Below are 24014 nucleotides of genomic sequence, written 5' to 3'. Positions count from 1 at the left end.
CCGGGGACATGTCTCAGCTCAGTCCGGTGCTCAGCACCGTTAAAGATCTTGGTTACGTCCCGCGGCGGGAGCTTGTGTTGCGCGGTCGCCTGGCACCCGGTCATTACATCATCATTCCCAGCGCCGCAGAGACCAATCAGGCGGGAGAATTCCTCCTGAGAGTCCTGACCGAGAAAGGAAACGCCATCAAGTGAGTGAGAGGCTCATCCATATGAGAGAGTCACAAACCTGATCTCTTATATCTCAGTTCACAGCAGTGGGGTTCAACGCTGAGTCTCTGGCTGTTTATACTGAGCAAATACTGCCTTAAATTCGCTGCAATTACAATCTCAATATGAACTAAAATATTTGTGATGATCTGAGCTGCAGTGCAAACTGCAAAGTTCACCCAAAACTGAAAATTACCCCATAATTACCCTCAAGCCATCCCAGGTGTTTATGACCTTTTTTCTTTCAGCCAAACATAATCTAAAAGAGTTAAAACAAAAGAGTTATATTAAAAAATATCCTGCCTTTTCTAAGCTCTATAATGGGAGTGAATGGTACCTTGGATTTTGAAGCCCAAAAAAGTGCATCCATCCATCATTAAAGTTATCCAATTCAATATGAACTAAAATATTTGTGAAGAGCAAATGATCTGAGCTGCAGTGTATTTTAGTAGTATTTTTATATACTATTATATATATACAGTGAGGAAAATAAGTATTTGAACACCCTGCTATTTTGCAAGTTCTCCCACTTGGAAATCATGGAGGGGTCTGAAATTGTCATCCTAGGCGCATGTCCACTGTGAGAGACATAATCTAAAAAAAAAATCCAGAAATCACAATATATGATTTTTTAACTATTTATTTGTATGATACAGCTGCAAATAAGTATTTGAACACCTGTCTATCAGCTAGAATTCTGACCCTCAAAGACCTGTTCGTCTGCCTTTAAAATGTCCACCTCCACTCCATTTATTATCCTAAATTAGATGCACCTGTTTGAGGTCGTTAGCTGCATAAAGACACCTGTCCACCCCATACAATCAGTAAGAATTCAACTACTAACATGGCCAAGACCAAAGAGCTGTCCAAAGACACTAGAGACAAAATTGTACACCTCCACAAGGCTGGAAAGGGCTACGGGGAAATTGCCAAGCAGCTTGGTTAAAAAAAGGTCCACTGTTGGAGCAATCATTAGAAAATGGAAGAAGCTAAACATGACCGTCAATCTCCCTCGGACTGGGGCTCCATGCAAGATCTCACCTCGTGGGGTCTCAATGATCCTAAGAAAGGTGAGAAATCAGCCCAGAACTACACGGGAGGAGCTGGTCAATGACCTGAAAAGAGCTGGGACCACCGTTTCCAAGGTTACTGTTGGTAATACACTAAGACGTCATGGTTTGAAATCATGCATGGCACGGAAGGTTCCCCTGCTTAAACCAGCACATGTCAAGGCCTGTCTTAAGTTTGCCAACGACCATTTGGATGATCCAGAGGAGTCATGGGAGAAAGTCATGTGGTCAGATGAGACCAAAATATAACTTTTTGGTCATAATTCCACTAAACGTGTTTGGAGGAAGAAGAATGATGAGTACCATCCCAAGAACACCATCCCTACTGTGAAGCATGGGGGTGGTAGCATCATGCTTTGGGGGTGTTTTTCTGCACATGGGACAGGGCGACTGCACTGTATTAAGGAGAGGATGACCGGGGCCATGTATTGCGAGATTTTGGGGAACAACCTCCTTCCCTCAGTTAGAGCATTGAAGATGGGTCGAGGCTGGGTCTTAATGACCCGAAGCACACAGCCAGGATAACCAAGGAGTGGCTCTGTAAGAAGCATATCAAGGTTCTGGCGTGGCCTAGCCAGTCTCCAGACCTAAACCCAATAGAGAATCTTTGGAGGGAGCTCAAACTCCGTGTTTCTCAGCGACAGCCCAGAAACCTGACTGATCTAGAGAAGATCTGTGTGGAGGAGTGGGCCAAAATCCCTCCTGCAGTGTGTGCAAACCTGGTGAAAAACTACAGGAAACGTTTGACCTCTGTAATTGCAAACAAAGGCTACTGTACCAAATATTAACATTGATTTTCTCAGGTGTTCAAATACTTATTTGCAGCTGTATCATACAAATAAATAGTTAAAAAATCATATATTGTGATTTCTGGATTTTTTTTTTTTTAGATTATGTCTCTCACAGTGGACATGCGCCTACGATGACAATTTCAGACCCCTCCATGATTTCTAAGTTGGAGAACTTGCAAAATAGCAGGGTGTTCAAATACTTATTTTCCTCACTGTATATATATATATATATATATATATATATATTTATATATATTTTAAAGTAGATTTTATTTTATATTTTCACTTTATTTTAATTTTAGTTTAAGTTTTAGTCATTTTGCAATGCGCTTTTTACTGTTTATTAGTTTTTAATCTCTAATGTATTTTAGCTTGAGTAATTTTAGTACTTCCACTTATTTTACTTTAGTTATTTATAAGTTTAATTACTCAAACTAAAATACATTGAGTTAAATGTAAGTTTTTTGTCTAATATTTAATTGTATTATTTCAGCCTTATTTCCATTACGCAAATTATTTTTAATAGCTTAAAAATTTTAGTTATCCTTACGAAAAATAAGTTTATTCAAGTCTGCTATTATTATACTTTCAAGTAAAACAAGTGTACTTTCAGTCTACTTTTTATGTACTTCTCAGAAATATACTTAAAATTGCACTGAAGTAAAAACTTTCAAGTGATGATAAAAAGGATGCATGAAGCTAGAATAAAATATTTTTTTTAAATGGAAAGAGTTAAAGTACAGTTAAAGGTATATTTCAAGTAATAAAAAAAAAATCCTAAATAGTAACATAGTAGTATACTTAAAGTGCAAACATAATAAATAAATAAATAGTAAACTACAAGTATGATGTTGTTCACTTAAAGAAAACTTACAAGTATACTTTAGTTTTACACTATAAAACAACTAAACTTGCAGTTTACTGAGAGTATACTTCAAAGTGTACTTTCATTAACTAAAAAATTGCTATTTGACTTGTAAACTATCCGTATACCTATAATTTTACTTGTAGTATAGTTGCAGTACATATAAAAAACTTTCAAAGCTCAAAGTTTACTACTGTTATTCTTATACCACACTTACAAATATACTTTTATACAATAAAAAGTGGGCCAATTTAGTCCTAAGTATTGAAACAGTACAAGTATACTTACAAGTACATTGATATTAGTATCCTTACTACATAAAGCACACTTATAATATACTTCAACTTTACTTAATAAAATTAACTAGAAGTACACTTATTTTTTTGTAAGAGCACAAAAACAATGATTAATGCTATCGCTCTATACTCTTTTATATTTTATACTCATACTCAATTCTGTCTATTTTCATTTCCCATGGGAGAAACGCTTGTTTTTTTGATGTAATATGAATCTAAAGTCTTTGTTTTAACGTACACTGAAAAAAAAAATTCTTGTTCAACATACTCCAATAATCTTGGTTTTATTTACAACTTCGAAAAAAAAATTTTCTATACAGTGTATTAATTTACAGCATTGCCTAAATATATGTGTGTGTGTGTGTGTGTGTGTTTGCAGAGCTGCTGTGAGACCTGGAACAGATGCAACCTCTCTTACACCGGTAAAACAGAGACATTTACTGTGTCTAGAGTCACTGCTTTGATCATTTATGATCACTGGGTTCATTTAATTGTTCATTTTTTAATTATTTACATTCGTGTGTGTGTGTGTGTGTGCAGCCGCTGTCTCCACGTCTCGCAGGTCTGCCGTCTATAACCGAAGCCAAAGCTCTCTTCCTGAAACACTGTGTCAAGGTAAACCTGTCAGTTTGTGCACGTATTGTCATATCTAATGTCACATGTACAGTATGTTGATATGCGTGGTCTGTAGGGCTCGTACTGTAGGCCGCTGGATCTGCAGAACCTGCTGACTGAAGCCATTGCAAAGGGAGGTGAGAAAATGTTTATTCAAATGGTGCTTTTCATCAATTTAATTCTTTATTTCTACATTTGCATTTAAATGCAAAACACTCTTAGCAGGAGAAGTCATGTTTACTGTTCCTCTCCAGTGCCGTTATAATGCAATTCTTTACATTCGTTCTGCAAGCGGAGTTGAAAATCATACGGGAAGTGATGCGTTAACCAGTGAGGAAGTGCGTTTGTTGATGTTGTTTCTTGTTTTCTGTCCGGTCAGTTTTCGCAGGGAGTGAGAAGAAACTGAGTTTGGAGCAATGCAAGAGTTTTGTGGTGCTCATGGATGTATCCTGTACATCGAGTGCACTTGTTTTACTTTATTCATATTTTTAATATATTTTTAGTTATCATGATCATTTATTTTTTATTTTTAATCAATTCATCATGTTCTTTTGTCTTTTTTATATTGCTGTTTCAGTTTAATTGTTCTTTTTTTAACTTCAGTTTTAGTTATTTATTTCCAGTTAATAATTTTAGTGCTTTGACTTAAAGGGATAGTTCACCCAAAAATGAAAATTACCCCATAATTTACTCACCCTCAACCCATCCCATGTGTTTATTACTTTTTTTTCTTTCAGCCAAACACAATCTAAAATAGTTAACACAAAAGAGTTATATTAAAAAATACCCTGGCTCTTCCAAGCTCTATAATGGGAGTGAATGGTACCTTGGATTTTGAAGCCCAAAAACGTGCATCCATCCATCATAAAAGTAATCCATACGACTCCAGGGAGTTAATAAAGGCCTTCTGAAGCGAAGCGATGCGTTTTTGTAAGAAAAATATCCATAACTTCATAAATTATAACCACTGGCTTCCGTCAACAGCCGTACGCGAGTCTAGTTCCGGCTGAAGAGTAATATTCCACTGTTTTACTATATTTTGATCAAATGAATGCAGTCTTGGTGAGCAGAAAATATTTAAAAAATCTGAAATATTCCAAACTTTGGACCGATAGTGTGTCATGCAACAGTTTGCTTCACATTCTATTTCTAAGAATAGTTTGCAGTGTATATTTATATGTATATGCTAGTACTCCATTCTCAGCATAGCGCGGGTCTTATCTCATTCGCCTCGGGCACGTTTGGGTGTGTGAGGTATTTTATGGTGCAATTCAAAAGAATGCATAAGATTGGGTGGAGATCGGAATGTCACCTTAACTGCACCAATCAGAGCCAAGGAATGGGTCGACTCAGTTTGACAGAGTTCCAGGCATTGTGGGAAAAACTCCAGAAGTGGACGGTGAGGACATTTACCTGTTTTAATGAATGTGTAGGGAGTGTTTGATTACGGTGAGGTGACGGCAGTCACATGACAAATGACATCATCATAAGAACATTTAAAAAAATAAATAAAAAAAAATCACCTAAAACGGACAATTCTTTTAAAATTTACCCACATTTTTGATGAACTATAGAGTGCATTAGTGCTCACTTTTTTAGCGCTGTTGGTTCCGGAATTATTTTTTTCCATACATTTCTCCCATAGGGATTTTTTTTAAAGCGTGATAAACCATGACCAGGCCAATTAGCTATAAAGGTGAATCACAACACTACAAACTTTGATTTGAAGCAAAAAAGTATTTGAAAATCGGACACAAGGTACAAAGAACATAAACTGAACAGCTGAAGTGAGGCAAAGAACTACAATCCCAAGCATTGCAAACAGGATCATCTAATTAAAAGTGATGGAGAAATATAAAATCATGGGTGGAGGGGGCGGAGCTAACGTGATCCTTCGACTCTCTGATTGGTGGAATTGTCTGTCCATCATCATTACGATTATTTTAAAACTTTTTAAAGCAAATGCCATCGATTAACAACCTCGTTGCTCACAGTCTTTAAAGCTTTAAAAGTTATCATTCAAAATCAATTTCCTTATGGAGAAAATGAATGGAGTTTTTACTTCCGGAACCCGACTGTTGAGTTTTGGAATTGATTAACATTCATTACTGCATTTTAGATCAAATAAAGACTGGATTACGTGATTATTCACCCTTCTGTGTGTGTGTTTGTAGGGCATTTTTATGACATTTGACAAAAACAAGAACCAATCGCTGGATTACCAAGAAATCTCCCCCGCTCTGTCAGCAGCAGGTATGACACACACTTACTCACACGCACACGCACATTAATGCAAGTATGAGCAGGCACACACACACACACACACACACACACACACACACACACACACCCTATACAAGCAAAAGCAATCACTGACGCAACAGTTCATTTATAGAGAATGAACACATACACACACATTCTGTTACTCAGACACTGTTAGTGAAATGGTTTCCCACACGTCAGGTTTTAACACACCCGGCTTTTAGAAGAGAAACCTGTTCATTCATCTGTGAGAGGAATGTTGAAGGAGGAGTGTGTGGGCTGGTCATCAGGTTGATCTGTGCTCGTCTGCTCTGGTCTAGGCATACAGGTGGATGAGTTCATACTGCAGCTCATCGGCCTGCGCTACACAGAGCCAGACATGACCGTCAGCTTCCCGGGATTCCTCTTCCTGCTCTTGAAACTGGACAGCATGATGCGTAAGAACACACCAATCAAAGTCAAATTACTGGACGGTTATTGCAAAGTGGTCCAAATGCTGTTTGAACACACTTAGCATTGCATAACAAACAACATCAAATGAAAATAGTATATTTTTCATGCATAACATTTCAGAAAAAGAAGTTTGCATGGTTTTAATGGTAAAATAGTAAATATGTGACCCTGCACCACAAAACCAGTCACTTGGGTCAATTTGTTTAAATTGAGATTTATGCATCATATGAAAGCTGATAAATAAGCTTTCCATATTTGTTATGATAGAACAATATTTGGTACAACTATTTGAAAATCTGGAAAAATCTGAACATTGAGAAAATTGCCTTTAAAGTTCTCCATTTATGTTGGCGATTGTGCTGCATTCACTCACAAAAATACATGTTTTATATATTTACGGTAGGAAATGTACAAAATATGTTCATGGAACATGATCTTTACTAAATATCCTAATGATTTTTGGCATAAAAGAAAAATCTATAATTTTGACCCATACAATGTATTGTTGGCTATTGCCACAAATATACCTGTGCGACTTGTGACTGGTTTTGTGATGCAGGGTCACATGTGCAGTTTAGAAGGCCCTAAAAAGTATTTGTGTGTGTGTGTGTGTGTTTGTCTTCAGGCAAGTTTCAGTCCTTTGATATGACGGGAATGGGAATGATTTCAGTGAACTGCAGACAGGTAAAAACATGAAACGCATGAGAGCGTTGAGCATCTCACACACACATTCAATATTTCATCCTCTCTGATCTGCGACCTGTCAGATCCAAGCTTCCTAATTCTTCCTAACCGTCTTTCTGCAACATGACTGACAGTTATTACGCGAGTCAGACGTGAATTTCTTGTCTTGTGAAAAATGTGATTTATTTCTGTGTTTGTTTCTTTCGCTCTTCCTCTTGATTTGTAGTTTCTGCACATGACCATGTACAACTGATTCCAGACCAGCTGCTGGAAAACTACATACATCTGCTTCAACTGTTCTTGATAAGTGGATCGTTCCAGGACTGGACAATACAGCGGACATGAGGCAAAACTACTGTATATATCACTGCACAGAACCTGCAGATATTAACCTGATTTTACTGCTTTAGTGGACAGATGCCACATCATGAATTTGCTTAATAAAAAAATTCTACAATAATTTGCGTAATTTTTTTTAGTAGTATAGGCTATAATCTTTTTTTTTACGTTATTATTTTATTATTATTTGTTAATAATAATGTAGTATTATTTAATAAGTTATTACATTATTAATAATAATAATAATAATAATAATAATTTAAAGTTTAATAATTAGTGTTTTGTTATATTTTAATGTTTTATTGGTTGAGTAGCACTATGATCAACATTGTTGTATCATGTGCTTTAGAAATAAATTGGAATTGGAATAATAATAAATAAAAAATGTATGAGTATAAATATGATATAAAATAATGATACAAATAATAAATAATATATATTCTGACATATTAATCAGATCTCGTTGCTTTAAAGTCGACATGAAATGGAAGTCGCGATAGTCTTTTCTTCTCTATAGTGACGTATATCCGAGTGAAGCGGCTTCTCGAACAAGAACAAGTGTAGGGCGGGGCTTGATTGGATGGTTGTGGTTTGCTATTGGTCGATCTCATGTGAGTGACAGGTTGCCCCGCCCTCACGCCAGTAAACGCATCATCAGAGAAGAGAAGAGATGTTGCTGTGAGAGCGAGGGGAATTTAGCATTCTGATTAAATAAAAAAAATAATGCTATTCACAGATAAATCATTTATAATAAAACTGCAATATTCCATAATAAATAGGAATTGTCAATTTTGATTTCATGGTGACTTTAACCGAAACTCATATGAATAATTGTGATCTTTAAATGTGTTGTTCCTCTTGCTCTGTACACATGTTCCGTTAATATTTATTACAGTGAGCACTTTTGAGAGCACACATGACTGGGAAATATTCCAGATAATGAAATATGTGTGGATGGGATCAGTTCAGGAATCTTGCATGAGCTTTGGGTCTGTAAAATGTCCAGCTATGATTTCTGACACGCGGCTGCTGCTGCTTTGAATTGCAAAACAGTAAATGATTCAAATAAGCATCTGATTTGTATTGGGGTATTACAGATAATAGAAGAGATTACCTAAATAAAGATCAGTATCAGTCATTGGGGGTGTGTATGAGTCTGATGCAGTTTAATACTCAGGATTTGGGTATTGTAAACAATGTAAACAACAGCGTATGGTGGATGCGCTCGTCTGTCTGATGTTGACCCACTTCTCGTCCCCTTTGACAGACACCATGAAATTTTAATGTTAGGTTAAAGCAGCTTATTGCTGTCAGAGAACCAGACCAGTTTAACTACAATAAATTCAAGTCATACACATTCATGTGTTTTTTTTCCTAAAACAATATTTGTTATTCTAACTGTATACAGTGGAATTCAAATGAAGAAGAACACAACCGGCTGGTGAGTGTTTCGTGGAAAGTGTATTAATAATAGATTCACTCTTTCTGTTTGTGTAAAGTTAGAAGATACAGGATACACTGATGTACAAGCCAAAAATAAGTATCTTTAAAGTGACATTTTCTAAGCCCATTGCTTTTGATTACATTTAAATATAATAATAGATATAATTATATACACATTTCATATAAAATGTATTTATACAATGTGAGTAATATTTTAAATTACATTAAAATACTTAAATATATATATATAATATACATTTACATGTATAAAATGTTTGTGTGTGTATGTAAATATGTAAATTATATATCAAAACATTTTAATTGCCATATATATATATATATATACACACACACACACACGTTATTTATATATATATGTGTATATATATATATATATATAATATGTAAATTATATATCAATACATTTTAAATATAATTAATATCCAAAATATTTCAATATAATTATATACAAATTATATAAAATCTATTTATACAATGTAAATAATATTTTAATTTACATTAAATACTTAAATAATAAATAACATAGATATTTATATACATGTATTAAATTGATATATATATATGAAGAGTTCAGATGCAAAAGCCTCTAAGTGCCATCTGAAATTTTCTTCTAGAATGATCATTTTTATAAAGCTTGTATATTTAAGTTCAGTAATTTCACTTAAATGACAATTAATAGATAATTTGCATTGCCATTTAAGTGAAATTATTGAACTTAAATATACGAGCTTGATATAAATGATAATATATATATATATATATATTTGATATGTATGTATGTATATGTTTTCAAAATATGTAAATAAGCTAATTATATATAAATAAAATGTAAAAAATCTATTTATATAATGTAAGTAATGTTTGAATTTCTATTAAAATACCTAAATAAATTATATAGAATATACATATTTATATACATGTATAAGAAAATCCTAAATATAATATGATAATACAAAATAATTCATTATAATTATATATAAAAAGAACTCATGTCATTTATTTATTTTAAAATAAACAGTGTAGTTCATCCTTTCAGAAAACCTTAGATTAGTGAATATTTTCATATAACATGCACAAATTCACATTTTCTATTCTTAAAAATACTTCCCCCTGCGATATCCTCCAATCGCAGAAGCCCACCCAGTCCGTGGGTAGAGCTGAGGTCGGATATCTTCTGAATAAGTAAACGGGTCATTTAAATATTCATGAGTTTCTCGGGCCTACTACCTCCTCCTCAGTGGGAGCGGCGCGTCTCTCCTACTCCATTTTTCGTCAGAAGGAAGGGTGGAGGAACACACTTTCGGCGGGGATCCTGTCAGTCCACGCAGCGGATACTTCACACCGAGCAACAAAGACTTCGAGAGCGAGTAGTGCAGTCTCATTCCTTCTCGTTGGTCGGTTAGGAAGAGTCTTTACAGTGCCCTTAGGGTTTGTGACATGGTAGATTATCACGCTGCTAATAATCAAACACATTATTCGTCCAGCGGTCAACAGCAGAGCTACATGGAGCAGGAGAACGATTGGGATCGGGACCTACTACTGGACCCGGCCTGGGAGAAACAGCAGAGGAAGGTAAGAGGTTCTGACGGGAAAAGCTCGGGGGCCGCCGCAGGGGCCTGTGTCAGGAGCATATTTGTGTGAATAACACGTTTTTTAGTCACGCATAATGTGCCTTATTATCATTAGACTGCTCTTATATGCGCTTAGAACTCGCTTCGAATGTTAGAATGTTTCGCGGGTTTCGAATGTTACGGTGTTACAATGTTTCAGTCGTGCGCGCGCGCGTGTGTGCGTGAGTGATACATTGTAACGGCTGAACCTGTTTTACTAGTGCGAGTTTCATTCGCTTTTTCCCCCGTACTCTGTTCTTTCTCAAAGCGACATTTAGACTCCTAGTTACAGCCAGACATCCGGATTTAAAATGGCAGTAGCGGTAGATATCACACTACAGGAGCTTAAAATAGCTGCCGAAATGCTGTTTCTGGAGTTTATCTGCTGTTCTGGAGAGGAAAGATAAGCTTAAAAAGAAGAAGAAGAAAAAATGAACCTAACAGGCGCGTTTATATATTTAGTTCTCTCTTTTTTTCCACGTAAAATCAGATTGATAGTGTTTTATGCTCATGAATTATAGTGAGGAATTTGAATGACGTTTTTGGGTGTGTGTGTCTTTTGGGGCAAAGGCAGGCTTGACTGATCTGCCGTTTTGCGTGTGACAGACAGGATTTCAGATTGGGTTTTCAGAGAGAGTTTGAGAAAGGAAGGTCAAAGTTTGATTGGACAAATAATCAATTATTAACCCACCGGAGCCCCTTAAGCAAACGCACACAGAAATATATCACATATATATAGACACAGTCACTGCCCTTCAGACCCCAGAGGTATGAACGCACTCATAACTGGGGCATTTATTTGAGAAACTCGAGTGGAGGAGGAGATTGACTGAATTCTTCTGCGCCCTTCCCCCTTTTCTACTTGTTTTGTTACACTTGTGAGGCCAAATTTCTGTAAACTGTTTCAAATGGCTGATATCTAGAAAACAGTGGATGTCCAAATACAGTTTAGTACAATTTGACTTGTGCAAATAAGATGAATTTAAACCACCAAATTTGCAATGTCTATTGCTTTATATCATGCATAAAATCCCTGTCAAATATCAGTGAAATAGGTGTCACATCTCACAACACACTCCGCCTTGGAGAAATCTGGTTGGCTGACACATTTTTTTGCAAGGCGGGTTTGTGGTTGGGGGATTGGTTTGATCAAATTGATTACTTTTCTTGTTGCATGCTACCATGCTGCTTTGTAGTGTAGTGTGCATAATATGCACAGTATGCGTAGACACCCAGTTAACTTACTACTATTGTGCATGTGCATGGAAGACTGTATCCTGCAATGCAACTTGCATTGTGGTTTAACATGACCTTCCATTTCCAGTGTCTAAAATGTCATATTGTTTTAAAATATATAATGGGGTTATTATCGTAATTTGCTTAATTATAATAAGTGTGTAGTTTCTCCACCATTAGTGGCACTAAACAGAATTGTGAAATAATCACTGTTATCAAACAAGTTTCACACTCCGATTATCTGTTATTGTTTAGTCAAACTTTTGGTGCAACAAGTGCACACTTCAATAAGATTTTCACAAGTCTGCATGTTTCTGCACTTGGAAGTTTAGTGAACGTCACTTCAATCTCGATTCCCCACTGGCCGTAAAATGACATCTTGGCTCTGGAATTTCTATTGCATGTTTATGTGGATGGGTATTACACACAGACCGAAGTTCTCTTGTGATTACCAAACCAATGCATCCTTTATAAAACCCCACACTGAGTTTCATTACGGTCTCCATGCTCCGCTGCCTATTCCGCTTGACCGAAACAAGGCGTGTGGAATTATACCGAAGTCATCCCCTTATCCGTGACAGACGTGAAATTACTCCCCAACAAATGCCAAACGCCCTGTGACCGGCTAAGACTTGCCTCTCTCCGCTCCACCCAAATTGTCTAAAAGGCCATTGAAGTGTTTCAGCCTCCACTCAACAGCCTGTTTGGGCAGAATTCAAACAAGATGCAGTGATTGAACTGGTTTTGTTCTTGTTATGTAGATAAGCACATTTTAAATCCAGTAGTGTTTGATAAGAGAGATGTCTGTAATCCTACAGGACAGCAAAGACAGGTTGTTTTGGAGTCTCAGACTTACTACTAGTGTGAAATTGCAAATTTTACTAGGGACTCATTTTTAATGTTATCGGCCCGATAGGAACATTTGGCCGATAAATAATGTATTATTTCCTTCAGCTGGGACACTTCAGATGCGCACTGTTCAACATGATGGCTTTGAATGGCTTGAAATATGATTGAAGTTAGGGGTGCGTGATATGTCAGCCGCCAAATCAATATCAGCCGATATGTTAATTTTTAATGTTATTGTTATTAGCCGATATATTAAATAAAAAGCGGATAAATAATGGATTATTTATTACTTCAGCTGAGACTCTTCAGATGCACACTGCTCACCATGATGGTTTTGAATTGCTTGAAATATGATTGAAATCACTTCAAAACGGAAAATACAGTTCAGTGCAACATGTGAAGCGCAAGTGTGTCATATCAGCTACAAAAAATGATAATGAGAACATTATAATTGTGTGCTTAAGACATCGGATTTTAATGGTGGGACTTTTGTTTTTGTAATCTGGCTCCCAAAAATTCTATAAACATTTTTGGATTTAGATTTATCGGCCAATATATCGGTTATCAAATATACAAAATTATCGGTTATCGGCCAAAATGTTCATATCGGTGCATCCCTAAAAGTTACCTAGAGAAAAAGATCACTATATCTTCAAATGTACGGTATCAGCCGGGCTTTTTAATGAAGTTGTCAGTTGTCGTTTCATGGCTGTGTATATCGCAGGGATCTTTCCTTCAATTCATCATAACTTTTGTGTACTTTTAAACAATCTCCAGTAGCCTTTTCCACTCTCATACCCCATCGAACGCTTCCAGATGTTTATGATGAGCATGGATGTCTGTTGTATATTATAAACAGATGATTTTGACTCTGATTGAATGAACCGCATTCTACACTGCCACCAAATTGTCATCTTGCTTGCCAACAGTAAACAGACTTTTTATTTCTGATTATTATAAATAAATGTAACTCTATTTCAATATCGCTGTCTTTCATTACATTGATGTTGGCATGAAAATAATAAACCACTAGAGACTGTGTGTTTTAGGGATTTGTTCCCCAGTTAAGGACTTTAGGCTGTTGTATTTAGATCTCTTATATGTAATAACTTCACTGTAATGCATAGCCTCGAGTGGCTTATTGCTTTATAGCACCGATAGGGGTAAAAAAAAAAAAAAAAGGATTTCAGAGAACCAATAACGTTGGCCAAATAAAAACCCTTGAGTCATGAGGACTTGAATGGAAGATTGTTGTTTGAAGAGTGCTGTGGATTTGGTAGCGAGTTTGGCTCTGTATAAAGGTCTCTCTCTCTCTCTATCATTATGTCTGTTTTAAAAGTGTTACAGAACTGAAATGATCACAACTGCAAGTGTAATCGTGTTTCTATTCTGTACATGGACTGGACCGAGACTCTACGCTACTGTTCAGGGGCCTCGCTCCTCTATAAAACAGTGGGATTCATTCTGAGAAGTTCAAGACTTTGGCTCCGTTCCAAGCCCTAGTCAGTTGCCGTGTTGTCTGCTATCTAAATAGAGGGTTGACTTCTCAGGCTGCTTGTTAACTGTTCCAGAAACAGTCACCTATGAGGTTACCTTTCACTTCAAAACGGTAACCTTCATAAGTGTTCTTCAAAGGTTGCAGCTCATTCAAAAAATACACTAAATTACCTTTCAAAGTTTGATTATTGGAGCATGTTTTGCAAAGACATTTTTCTGTACTTCAAAATGTCACATTTAATTCAACGTGTTGCGTGCCATTTCTTGGTAATTATGTGTGAAATTAACTAGCAATTTCTGTGTGAAAATTGTTTTGAAGGTTTTTTTTTTTGTTAAAGTGTAGTGCTCCTACAACAGACTTGACTCATTTTAGTGTTTGGCATTGTCATGCAACTAAGATAAGTTAAATAAGTGATAAAGTACATACACACACATTATTAGGTCAAATAGTCTTTGGAGTGAACATTTGTGTTGCTACATTTTAGTTTTGCATGAAATATTCAACATCTTATATTGATAGTTTTCACTTTACTCATTGTTATACGTTATAGGATCCAATCGTTGGTCACTTCAAGGAAGTCATTTTATTGTTTATGGTCATGTGATCCTGGGTTTGAGTTAATGTGTAAACAGAAGTTGCAATTATATTGCACACCTTTTTATCAATCATTTCAGTTTAAATAAGTTTCAAATGTGACTTCAATTGTGAATACGTTAGTGCAGGGGTTTCCAATCTTTAAGATGCAATGGACCCCCAATATAATCATCCTTGCGTTAGGACCCCTTACATTTATAAAGGCATCTATCCTTTAGAAACATTAAACTCTCAATTTATACTGTAAAAAATTAATAAATGTAAAATTAGTTTCTATTAAGTAAAGTTACATTATTATATTCTTTCTACTCACTATAGTAATGTACTGTTAAAAACTGTTAAATATACTGTTTTAATTTATATGAATATTTAAATTTATTTTTAATATAATTAAATCTATTCAATAGGTTAATAATTAACTAATAATAATTATTTTCATCACATTTTTTCATCTATTTTAATCTAATTTACTTAGTTTAATCTTATTATTCCTTTATTTATTTTTGTACTTTTTATTTTATTTGTTTTTTACAGTTTTTCTCTAAACTTTTCCCCTCGCATGAGGCCCTTTGGGGGTCCCAGGACCCCAGTTTGAAAACCCCTGCGTTAGATAGCTATGTGACCATCCACAGGGTCCAAAGAAGAGCTGGAAGAGATTGATTTCTGTTCAGTTCACCTCTTCATATTTCTATATTTGGTGTGCGGTATCATGATAGCCTTGCCTCAGGGCCGCTGTCCTGTCCGGTCACTGAGTTTGATTGAGCTCATCGATTGTGTTTTTTAACTGAGGTTTTTTTTGTCTGTATCCCAATTTGCATTGTAACAAACTTGGTAAAATAATCCAGGATCGGATTTGGTTCGCTTCACCCTGGTTCCCTGTGCTTTGTGCTACAATAATACATTATCCCTGCAAGACTCAATTTGTGCATCTTGTGTACTTTAGGCTTATTACACTATTGCGTTGTTAGCTTAGCAGCAAGTAAGCTTAATATTAAACTGTTTGTATCGTTCTGAAGTGCACTTTTGATTTGCTGCCTGTGCAGAGCGTTTCAAAACGGTTACTTTAGGATGCCTTTAAATGTATGCAGCACTGGAAAAAATATGGTTGGTTTAACTTAAAAGTTGCCTTAATTTTGAATTCTTTGAATTAAAAAACTTGACGTAATACAATTACTTAGTTATTTAATAAATAGAATCTCTAAATATTATGCTATCTGAACTACATGAATTATCTAAGAAAAATAAATTGTGATAAATCATGAAAATAATTTCATGTATTAAGCAGCTCACTAGGCTTTGAAACGGATGTGATATTTAGTGAAGCAGGATTGTAGATTACAGCAGGCCTGTGTTCACAGGGTTTTCTGTGTATCCATGAAAAATAAAATACTCTTTTTGTTATTACTGCATATGCAAATGTTGCATCAGTGAAGCTGACACAAAACTACAGCAGTTATTAATGGGAGAATCCTGTAGACTTGCAGTGCAGAAATGCAGAGTGTCTTCATGTCCACCTCACTCAGTGACTTTGGCTTGAGATGTTGTACTGTAGTAACTCTATGTATTTGTCGTTTAACACTCGCACTCTCACTGATATTTCACATGCATATTTCTAGTGTCTGTTTCTCGGTTGTGGTTTGGTCTCGAGAGCATCTCTGAACTGGCGGTTCACTTATTTTCGTCTCTATAAGCGTTTCACACCATGCCGTCAGCTAACGAGATGCGCAGTGCAGAATCATGTGATAAACATGTACTATACGTGTGAGTTCCTGTTAAAATTAGGCCTTGAGAAAATGTCTGCTCTAATTATTTGTGATAATACTTTGTACTTGCATTGTTTGTACTTGCACGTGCATGTTCATAACAAAAAAAGTGCGTAATCAAATCCCACTTGGCCATGTGTTGTGTTCCTGAAGTGTTTTTCCATGCACTGTAACCCTGTTACATGCGAGGAGTTGCATTGAAGAGTTGCACTTTGCAAATTAATTTAATTTGGCGATGGCATTTTTCTGAAAGGTCAAACGGATTTGTCCTCTCTGGGTTGACATGACTCAAAGGTCGTCACTACAACCCGCCAAAATAAAGGTTTGGTTTAAATATATGACAGAAATATATTACCATTATACAGTAGAATGTACTTCTCAAAGTAGAAGTAATAATAAAAAGAATCGAACATTTCATAGAGCAAAATTATCGTTAGAAATGTAATAAATTATTAAATGTGAAGTTTTTTTAATTTAGTTGATCAGACATGCTTTTTGATAATCATTAAACCAGAAAACAGAGTTTGGTGACACGTATTACACACACTGACACATGGCCTTATGAAATCCATTTATTTAATTTTTTTGACCAAATACCATTTTTGTTCCGGATTAATAGTTTTTTACGTTTAAATTTAGCTGGTCTATCTAATTTAAATGTTAGTAATCAAAGCATGTCCAATTAATTTGGATTTAATCCAGTAGTTTATTAAAGGGTTAACAAAACATTTTTATGGCCCTATTCTTTTTTTTTTTTTTTCTCAAATTCCATTATTCGCAGGTATTCATATCTGGCACTAAGAAGTTTATGATAATGAATGTGTCATTTCCCAGAATGGAGTGCTGACCACGAACTCTCTGAATGAAGAGCTTGACCATGAGTCAAGAGCATGCTGGGATAATTGAGGCGTGAACTGAAGCGCTGTGGTTCCTGTGCAGTAATCCAGTTTGGGATTGTTTTAGTGGGTGTTTGGACCAGGTTCAGGTGTGTCCCAGTGAAAACACTGAGTGGGAGTGGACTGAGATAAGGGCATTATAATATGACGTCACATAAGGTGTTGCGTCACCTGACCTACTTCAGTCACGCCCAGCCGGAGAAATACTGTCAGTAAAACCAGTATTTGCTCTTGAACATTTCTACTTAGATCAATACAGAAGCCTTAACGAACGCTAGAATCAGATCAGATGTGTTGAATCACTAAATATTTTATGATCACAGATGGGCTATTTAATGTAAACAGAATAAGAGTTTCCCAGTACACCAAAAATACAGGCACTTTTTTTTCTGCTTTAATTTTGAGATATTAATCATATATTTTTCAAGGAACAGCTCTTCTCTCAGAAACCATTTTCACAGGTCTTGTAATATTATCAGAATTGTAACATTTCATTTTGAATTCCTTTTATTATAAGTGAGCTGAAATTCTAATTCCTTGTATTGATCACTTGGAAAGTTGTAAAAAAATTCTTTCCCAGGTATGGAAAAGTTATGGAAATTTCTGTAGAATGTGTTCTGTTTGTATAGAGAGTGAAACGTTGTTCGAAACAACGTCGTCCTCGTCCTCAGGGAGCTTGATTCCTTATAAAGCATTGAGACTCAGATTGCAGGACTCTTCTTGTCGCATTGGTGATATTTTACATATTTTTTTTTAAACTATTAATTCTAAGGGTTTATAAAATTGATCTGTAATCACAAATAAAGTCATGAGGATTAATTTGTCAAATAGTTTGGGAACCGCTTTAGTTCAGATGCATGACAACTACTAAAGTTCAGTCTACTTCCTGTTTTACATCCTGGTTATCTTAGTGATGGTTATGTGTAAATGAACCATAATGTCTTTGCCGGTCGCCACAGAAAGCCTGTGCCAGCAGTTACTGGTCCGAGATGTACAGTAGCTGTACACAGCTGTTGTTAGAGTTGGTGTTCAGCTCTCGCTGTCCCTCGAGGATCTGTGGAAGTGGAAACATCAGGAACTGATCCAGCACACATTGTCCAGTGCTCACTTGTGGGAAACCGGGAGTCATTCCTGCCCTGTCACTCACTGTGGCCATTCACCGCATCAGGGCATCGTAACCTCACCAACCTGCTGAATCACACACTCCTGCTTTGGGAATTCACATGTGATTTGGTCCGTGGGGAGTTGAGTGATAATCCGTGATAAACATCTGTGATCCATGGATTGGTTTTTAACATTAAAACTAAAACCATAAAAAATAAACATTTAGTTACTGACTCAAATAGTGACTCAAATAAAAGACAATTAAACTAAGCGAGTTGGCAAGGCATCATTTCAGAATTTTCTTTTTTAGTTTTTACTTGAAGTACTAAAATAACTTGTACTGAAATAAAAATGAATAAGAACCATAGAACATATTAAAACTAAAACTATTAATTAAAACGACAAAAACATTAAAATTACAGTGAAACTTATATTAGTAAAAACTATAATAGAATATCAATGATACTTTTACAGCACTAGTTTGTTTCAAATTATATTATATTATTATACTATGTCAAATTTCTTTCCAAAAATCGTTTTTTGTTTTGTTTTTTTTTTGTTTAAGGAAATGAAACCTACTTTAGGACATTGAGGTTTTGTTTCATGACTTGTTTACTTCCCAAATTCTCTTTACTGTAAAGCAAAAACTGATGCATTTAAATGTGAGTATTTTCTTGTATGCAGTCTTTCGCTTAACAGTTCGATGCATGACGTGACACCTCACAAATAAATACCCTTATGAAGTTAAAAATGGTAATAGTCTCAACTTCCTTTGCTCTCAATTTTGTATTGTTCTTTGTTTTATGTGTATATAAAATTGTCATATTTTGTAGGGATTCGCTGTGCCCCCTCCTGCCCCTTGTCCCGTCCGATCATCTTATTTACTGCATGTTCTTGTACAGTTTTTGTTGTTCGCACACCATGATGAGATGTGCCGGACACTTTCCCTGTCTGTATGATGTCCTCCTCAGCACTAAAAGCTCTTAAGTGCGGCAGCTCAGACAAAAGACTGTCCTCTAAGAGGATTACAGCCTGGTTTCACCTAGTTTACCATCTGAACTATACGTTGTTGTATCACAGATGTTTTGATCCTTTAATTCTGCACCCTTTGTTTGGTTGGGTGGATCCTGGGGGGGTCTTTTAAATACTGTTGGGTGAGGGGTACGTTTATAGTAACGTGACCCATCATAAAAGACACACCACCACCAATAAAGCCTGTCCGCGTGGCTGTTTAACGGGTGGGCTGTGGCTCTGAGGGCATCATAATCTATTGTGATTGTGTCTCGCTAGAATTGTAAAACCAGACTTTTGACAATCGCCGCAATGTCTGGTCCACTTCGCAGATTATTCTGGTCAAGGCTTGTTTGCTTACAACAGGAAGAGACCTGAAAGAGAATCATGACATGGATTTAAAAGAAAATTACTTATAATGTCCACTTATAATGTTAATAAAGGTTTTTGCAAAAAAAAATACCCCAAAACAAATATATATATATATATATATATATATATATATATATATATATATGTATATGTGTATGTGTATATATATATATATATATATATATATGGAAAACAATTTTGATGGAATGATGCGTTTTTAAGGGGCGGCGACTTTAAGGCTTGTCAGCAAATGGCCACTGTTATGACTGGCTAACATCATTCTATAGGAATCAGCTATCGCGCGAGTAAGTGTTTTGAAAACATTAGCCGTACGAAACCGTCATTTACAGACTGTAATGCAGCTGCTGTCAGATCCAATAGTCGACTGCTTCCTCTGTCAGCAAAAGATTCTTTGCATATTCTCAATTGCACTGTGCCTCAGTTACAAAACAAAATGCAGTCAAATGCTCCGAACAAACATGATTGCATTAAAAATAAACCATCCACTTGTTCCTGATGCTGGTGTCTTTCTGACGTCTCTACAGAAATAAGCAAATGAGATGTTTGAAGACTCGTAGAGACAGCCTCTGTGATTATAATGGGTTCTCTTTGCTTTTGACGTGACACGACACATCAAGTGTAGGCAAATGACAGCTGTTAAGTGACTGAATACTAGCGGGCGTGGCCTATGGTGTGATGACGTGTAACTATTCGTCAGTATCTTGCTCTGGAGGCAGTCATATGCAAATGTATTTGCTCCTACATCACAGATCCCGCAAAATCAAAACAATGTTTATAATGGAGGACGTTTTAAACTCTGAAACTCTCATGATGTTTTAGTGGTACAAAGACCACTTTTTTTATGGCCTCGTGGTCAGCGCCGACATGTAGTGCTGTTGCGCTCGGGCGGCCAGAGTTCGAGTCCCGGCTCGTGGACCTTTCCCGATCCCGTCCCCTGTCTCTCTCCCACCTTGCTTCCTGACAACTCTCTACTGTCTTGTCGCAATAAAAAAAAGGCAAAAATCACCCAAAAAAACCCCAATATACAAAAAAAAAAATTATGTCTATGATGTTACGATGTTTAAGTTCATTATGGATTTAGAAAATTTTGTTCAATTTGATTTATTTTGAACTGATTTTTTTTTATATATACTGAAAACATGAGTATATATTGATGAGTGTGTATATAGGCCAAATGTGATGTTTTCACTAGCATGTGAAAGAAAAATCATGCAATAGTTATTCTAAGGCACAGAGAAGTACTGTGTCATCTGTTTTAAACAAATATGGTCGTTTAGCTCAGGAAGTCTATTAAACCCTCACCTTTGACCCTTGCAACGTGGCACATGTATTGGTTTGAGGCTGGATGTTGTCATGCCTCGAGTTAAACACTTGAACCTGAAAAGTTTCCCTTGTTCCTCAATGCTGGACCAGAACTGATGTGAAACCCACGTATATGGCTGGGGTTTTTGCTGCAGATGTGCATTTTTTTTTTCCATTGAGATCTTAAAGCCAGCAGTTGCAAAACAAGAGGGAAGAACTTCTTGCACACACTTTCAAAACGAGACTCGGATTGACCTGATGTACTAAAGTCCCAGATGCATTCAGGGCTCATTGGTTGGGTCCCTGTCATGCTCTGATTGGTAAGGGGAAGTTGTGGTAGTTGTGGTTTCTGGTGTAAAAATGACTATTCGTGTGTTTGAGGGAACATGTGACCATGTACACCAACTGTCTCGTGGGAAATGTTGTGTTAGTAATAGCATTAATGTGTATCAGTGACTCTTAGGCCCTGTTTACAGCTCGTATTAAGATGTGTTTTGGCCGATCGGATCACAAGTAGACGAGGGAAACACATTCACGTTCACACCTGGTGTTTTAATCCGTCACTCTTGTCTACTTTCAACCACTTCTGTCCTGATTTCTTCTAGGAAGAGGGGGTAAATGGATGTGCCTTTTCAGATCTTCAGATCTAATGGATGTAATAAGCTCACGCAATTTACACATGAACGCGACCGGAGACGATGGAAAAACACTGAGAGCATCAGCTTTAGTTTCGGATCTGACAGCCGCAAGACCAGCCGAACGCTGTGAGTGTGTGTTAGAAACCAGGAATGGTGAGAGAACATTGTCTCCTGAGGATCCAAGTTTGGTTTGAAGATGAAAAGCTCAATCACAAAGTTTAAACCCCGTCTGGCTAGAGCACTTCCCATAATATTTACAGTTTAGGTCAGTAGGCGAAGAGCAGTCTTTAATCAACGTCATTTGCGCTGTTGTGTTCACACTACGAAAGCAATCCGGTCGAATTCGTTTTCCACTACCTCTGGAAGTGGTCTAAAGTTGACCAGCTCAAAACATTTCAGACCCCGTTTAAACCTGTATTTAACGTCATCCACTTGTGATCCGATCGACCAAAACGCATCTTAATACCAGGTGTGAACAGGGCCACGATCATAGTGGGTTCTTGGAGGAGTTTATGTGCTCTGAAACATCAGTCACTCTGTGGTTACTTTATTTTGTGTGATAACTCTTAGTTGACCTGACTGGTTTCACTGGTCAGTCAGTTCTTGTTATCATCAGCTTCAGGTCAATGAGCGTGACATGCATGCTCAAATGTAGATCAGATTGCTAAATTCAGGTTGACTTTTCGTAGAGGAACAACTGAGGAAATGTTAGACTTAATTTTCCTTTGAGTCAATAAAATGAGGACTCACCATGTTTAAAACTGGTAAAAGAGTCGCAGAAAGCCAGGAATGGCAGCACCACAACTGTGAGATACTACGATCTCTCTTCACAGGCAGATCATCGTGGAGACATTTTATTCGTTCACAATCTTAAATCATAATGCTAATGGTATCTAGATTTTGGTGACTGGAAACATTTAGTCGTACAAGATGCTAGACAAAGACCTGTGAGTTTGAGAAGCCACAGTCAGCACAGTTTCCACCTATTGATAGCATCGCCTGCATTGTGGGTTTATTTTTTGTCTTGCTGCTAAATCCACCAAAGAACCAGTTTCCGAAAGACTACGTGTGTGATCTTGATGTGAGAAATGCATTAGATTGTGCAATTAAGCTCATTCAGATGTGTGGGTTGTTTGTCAGTTGTGTGTGGAGTAGTGATGTCACCATGCTGGCCTTAAAGGGACAGTTCACCCAAAAATAAAAATGTTGTTCAAAACCAGTAAGAGTTTGTGAGAATGTTGGTAACCAAACAGTTTCTGGTCCCCATTGACTTCCATAGTTTTTTCCCCATACTATGGAAGTCAATGGGGTCCAGAAACTGTTTGGTTACCAACATTCTTCAAAATATCTTCTTTGGTGTTCAGCAGAAGAAAGAAACTCATACAGGTTTGGAACAACTTGAGGTTGAGTAAATGATGACAGGATTTTTATTTTTGGCTGAACTATCCCTTTACGCCAGTTGGTGTGTTTCTGTATCTCTGTAATTGTCTAATTTGTCTCAGCGGTTGAAAGACGCCGGTTTCATCCATGATTGTTGATGCTTGGGAGTTGGGTTTCATGGAAGCGTAGATCTGGAGTGGTCATGGTCGGATGTTCCCAGGCGTTTGAGTGTGTGGTTTCTCCACGGACCACAACAGACCCACGAGAGAGCCTGGGATGTAATGTGTGAGAAGAAGCCAATGAGAGCAGATCTGCAGTTCTCGCTCGCTTGACACAGATAACACCTGGTCGTTGCTGTCGAGATAAGTGGACAGCTAATCTACATGTAGTCCAGGCGTTTTAGGAAAAAAGGGTGAACAAATTGCAACAGAATCAAACTCAACTGATTTTGTATCCTCAATATGTCCCGATTAAGGAAAAAAAGCCCCGAAGAATCCCATTGGGGGAAAGTTCCGAAAAGGACCCAAATATATCCTATTCATACGCCTATTCATTATTTTTTCTCACATGAATTGGGTAAAAAATGTAACCTTTAGATATCACCTTGAAAATTTCTGAGTTGATTACTTATATCAAGACAAACAAAAAATGTATTACAAGTTTTTTGAAATTATTTGTTAACATGGACAAAC

At 36.6% G+C, this 24014-nt stretch overlaps 2 protein-coding genes across 7 annotated transcripts in view; both read left to right on the top strand.

The window, feature by feature from the left end:
- Positions 1-7703, top strand: part of LOC308693933 (calpain-9) — a 23980-nt gene extending 16277 nt beyond the window's left edge. The window contains exons 11-20 of the mRNA XM_081371116.1: positions 1-190; positions 3611-3653; positions 3772-3846; positions 3923-3983; positions 4226-4290; positions 5177-5245; positions 6021-6099; positions 6429-6545; positions 7187-7245; positions 7472-7703. The exon at positions 1-190 is cut by the window's left edge and continues 28 nt beyond it. Of these exons, the coding sequence (XP_081227242.1) occupies positions 1-190; positions 3611-3653; positions 3772-3846; positions 3923-3983; positions 4226-4290; positions 5177-5245; positions 6021-6099; positions 6429-6545; positions 7187-7245; positions 7472-7498 (785 nt within the window). The 3' untranslated portion in view covers positions 7499-7703. The remainder of the gene's footprint in view (positions 191-3610; positions 3654-3771; positions 3847-3922; positions 3984-4225; positions 4291-5176; positions 5246-6020; positions 6100-6428; positions 6546-7186; positions 7246-7471) is intronic.
- Positions 7704-10255: 2552 nt separating this feature from the next.
- actn4 (actinin, alpha 4) overlaps positions 10256-24014 on the top strand; it is a 44059-nt gene continuing 30300 nt past the window's right edge. For 4 of the 6 annotated variants that reach the window (XM_081371111.1, XM_081371109.1, XM_081371110.1 and 1 more), the window contains exon 1: positions 10256-10620. In XM_081371111.1, coding sequence (XP_081227237.1) covers positions 10486-10620 — 135 coding nt within the window. In that variant the 5' untranslated portion in view covers positions 10256-10485. The remainder of the gene's footprint in view (positions 10621-24014) is intronic. The other 2 variants (XM_081371113.1, XM_081371112.1) reach the window with 1 other exon arrangement.

This window comes from Scardinius erythrophthalmus, assembly GCF_964197995.2.
Source record: "Scardinius erythrophthalmus genome assembly, chromosome: 7".
Taxonomy (NCBI): domain Eukaryota; kingdom Metazoa; phylum Chordata; class Actinopteri; order Cypriniformes; family Leuciscidae; genus Scardinius; species Scardinius erythrophthalmus.
The sequence above is the reverse complement of the archived record's forward strand: the minus strand, read 5'-3'. Positions and strand labels throughout refer to the sequence as shown.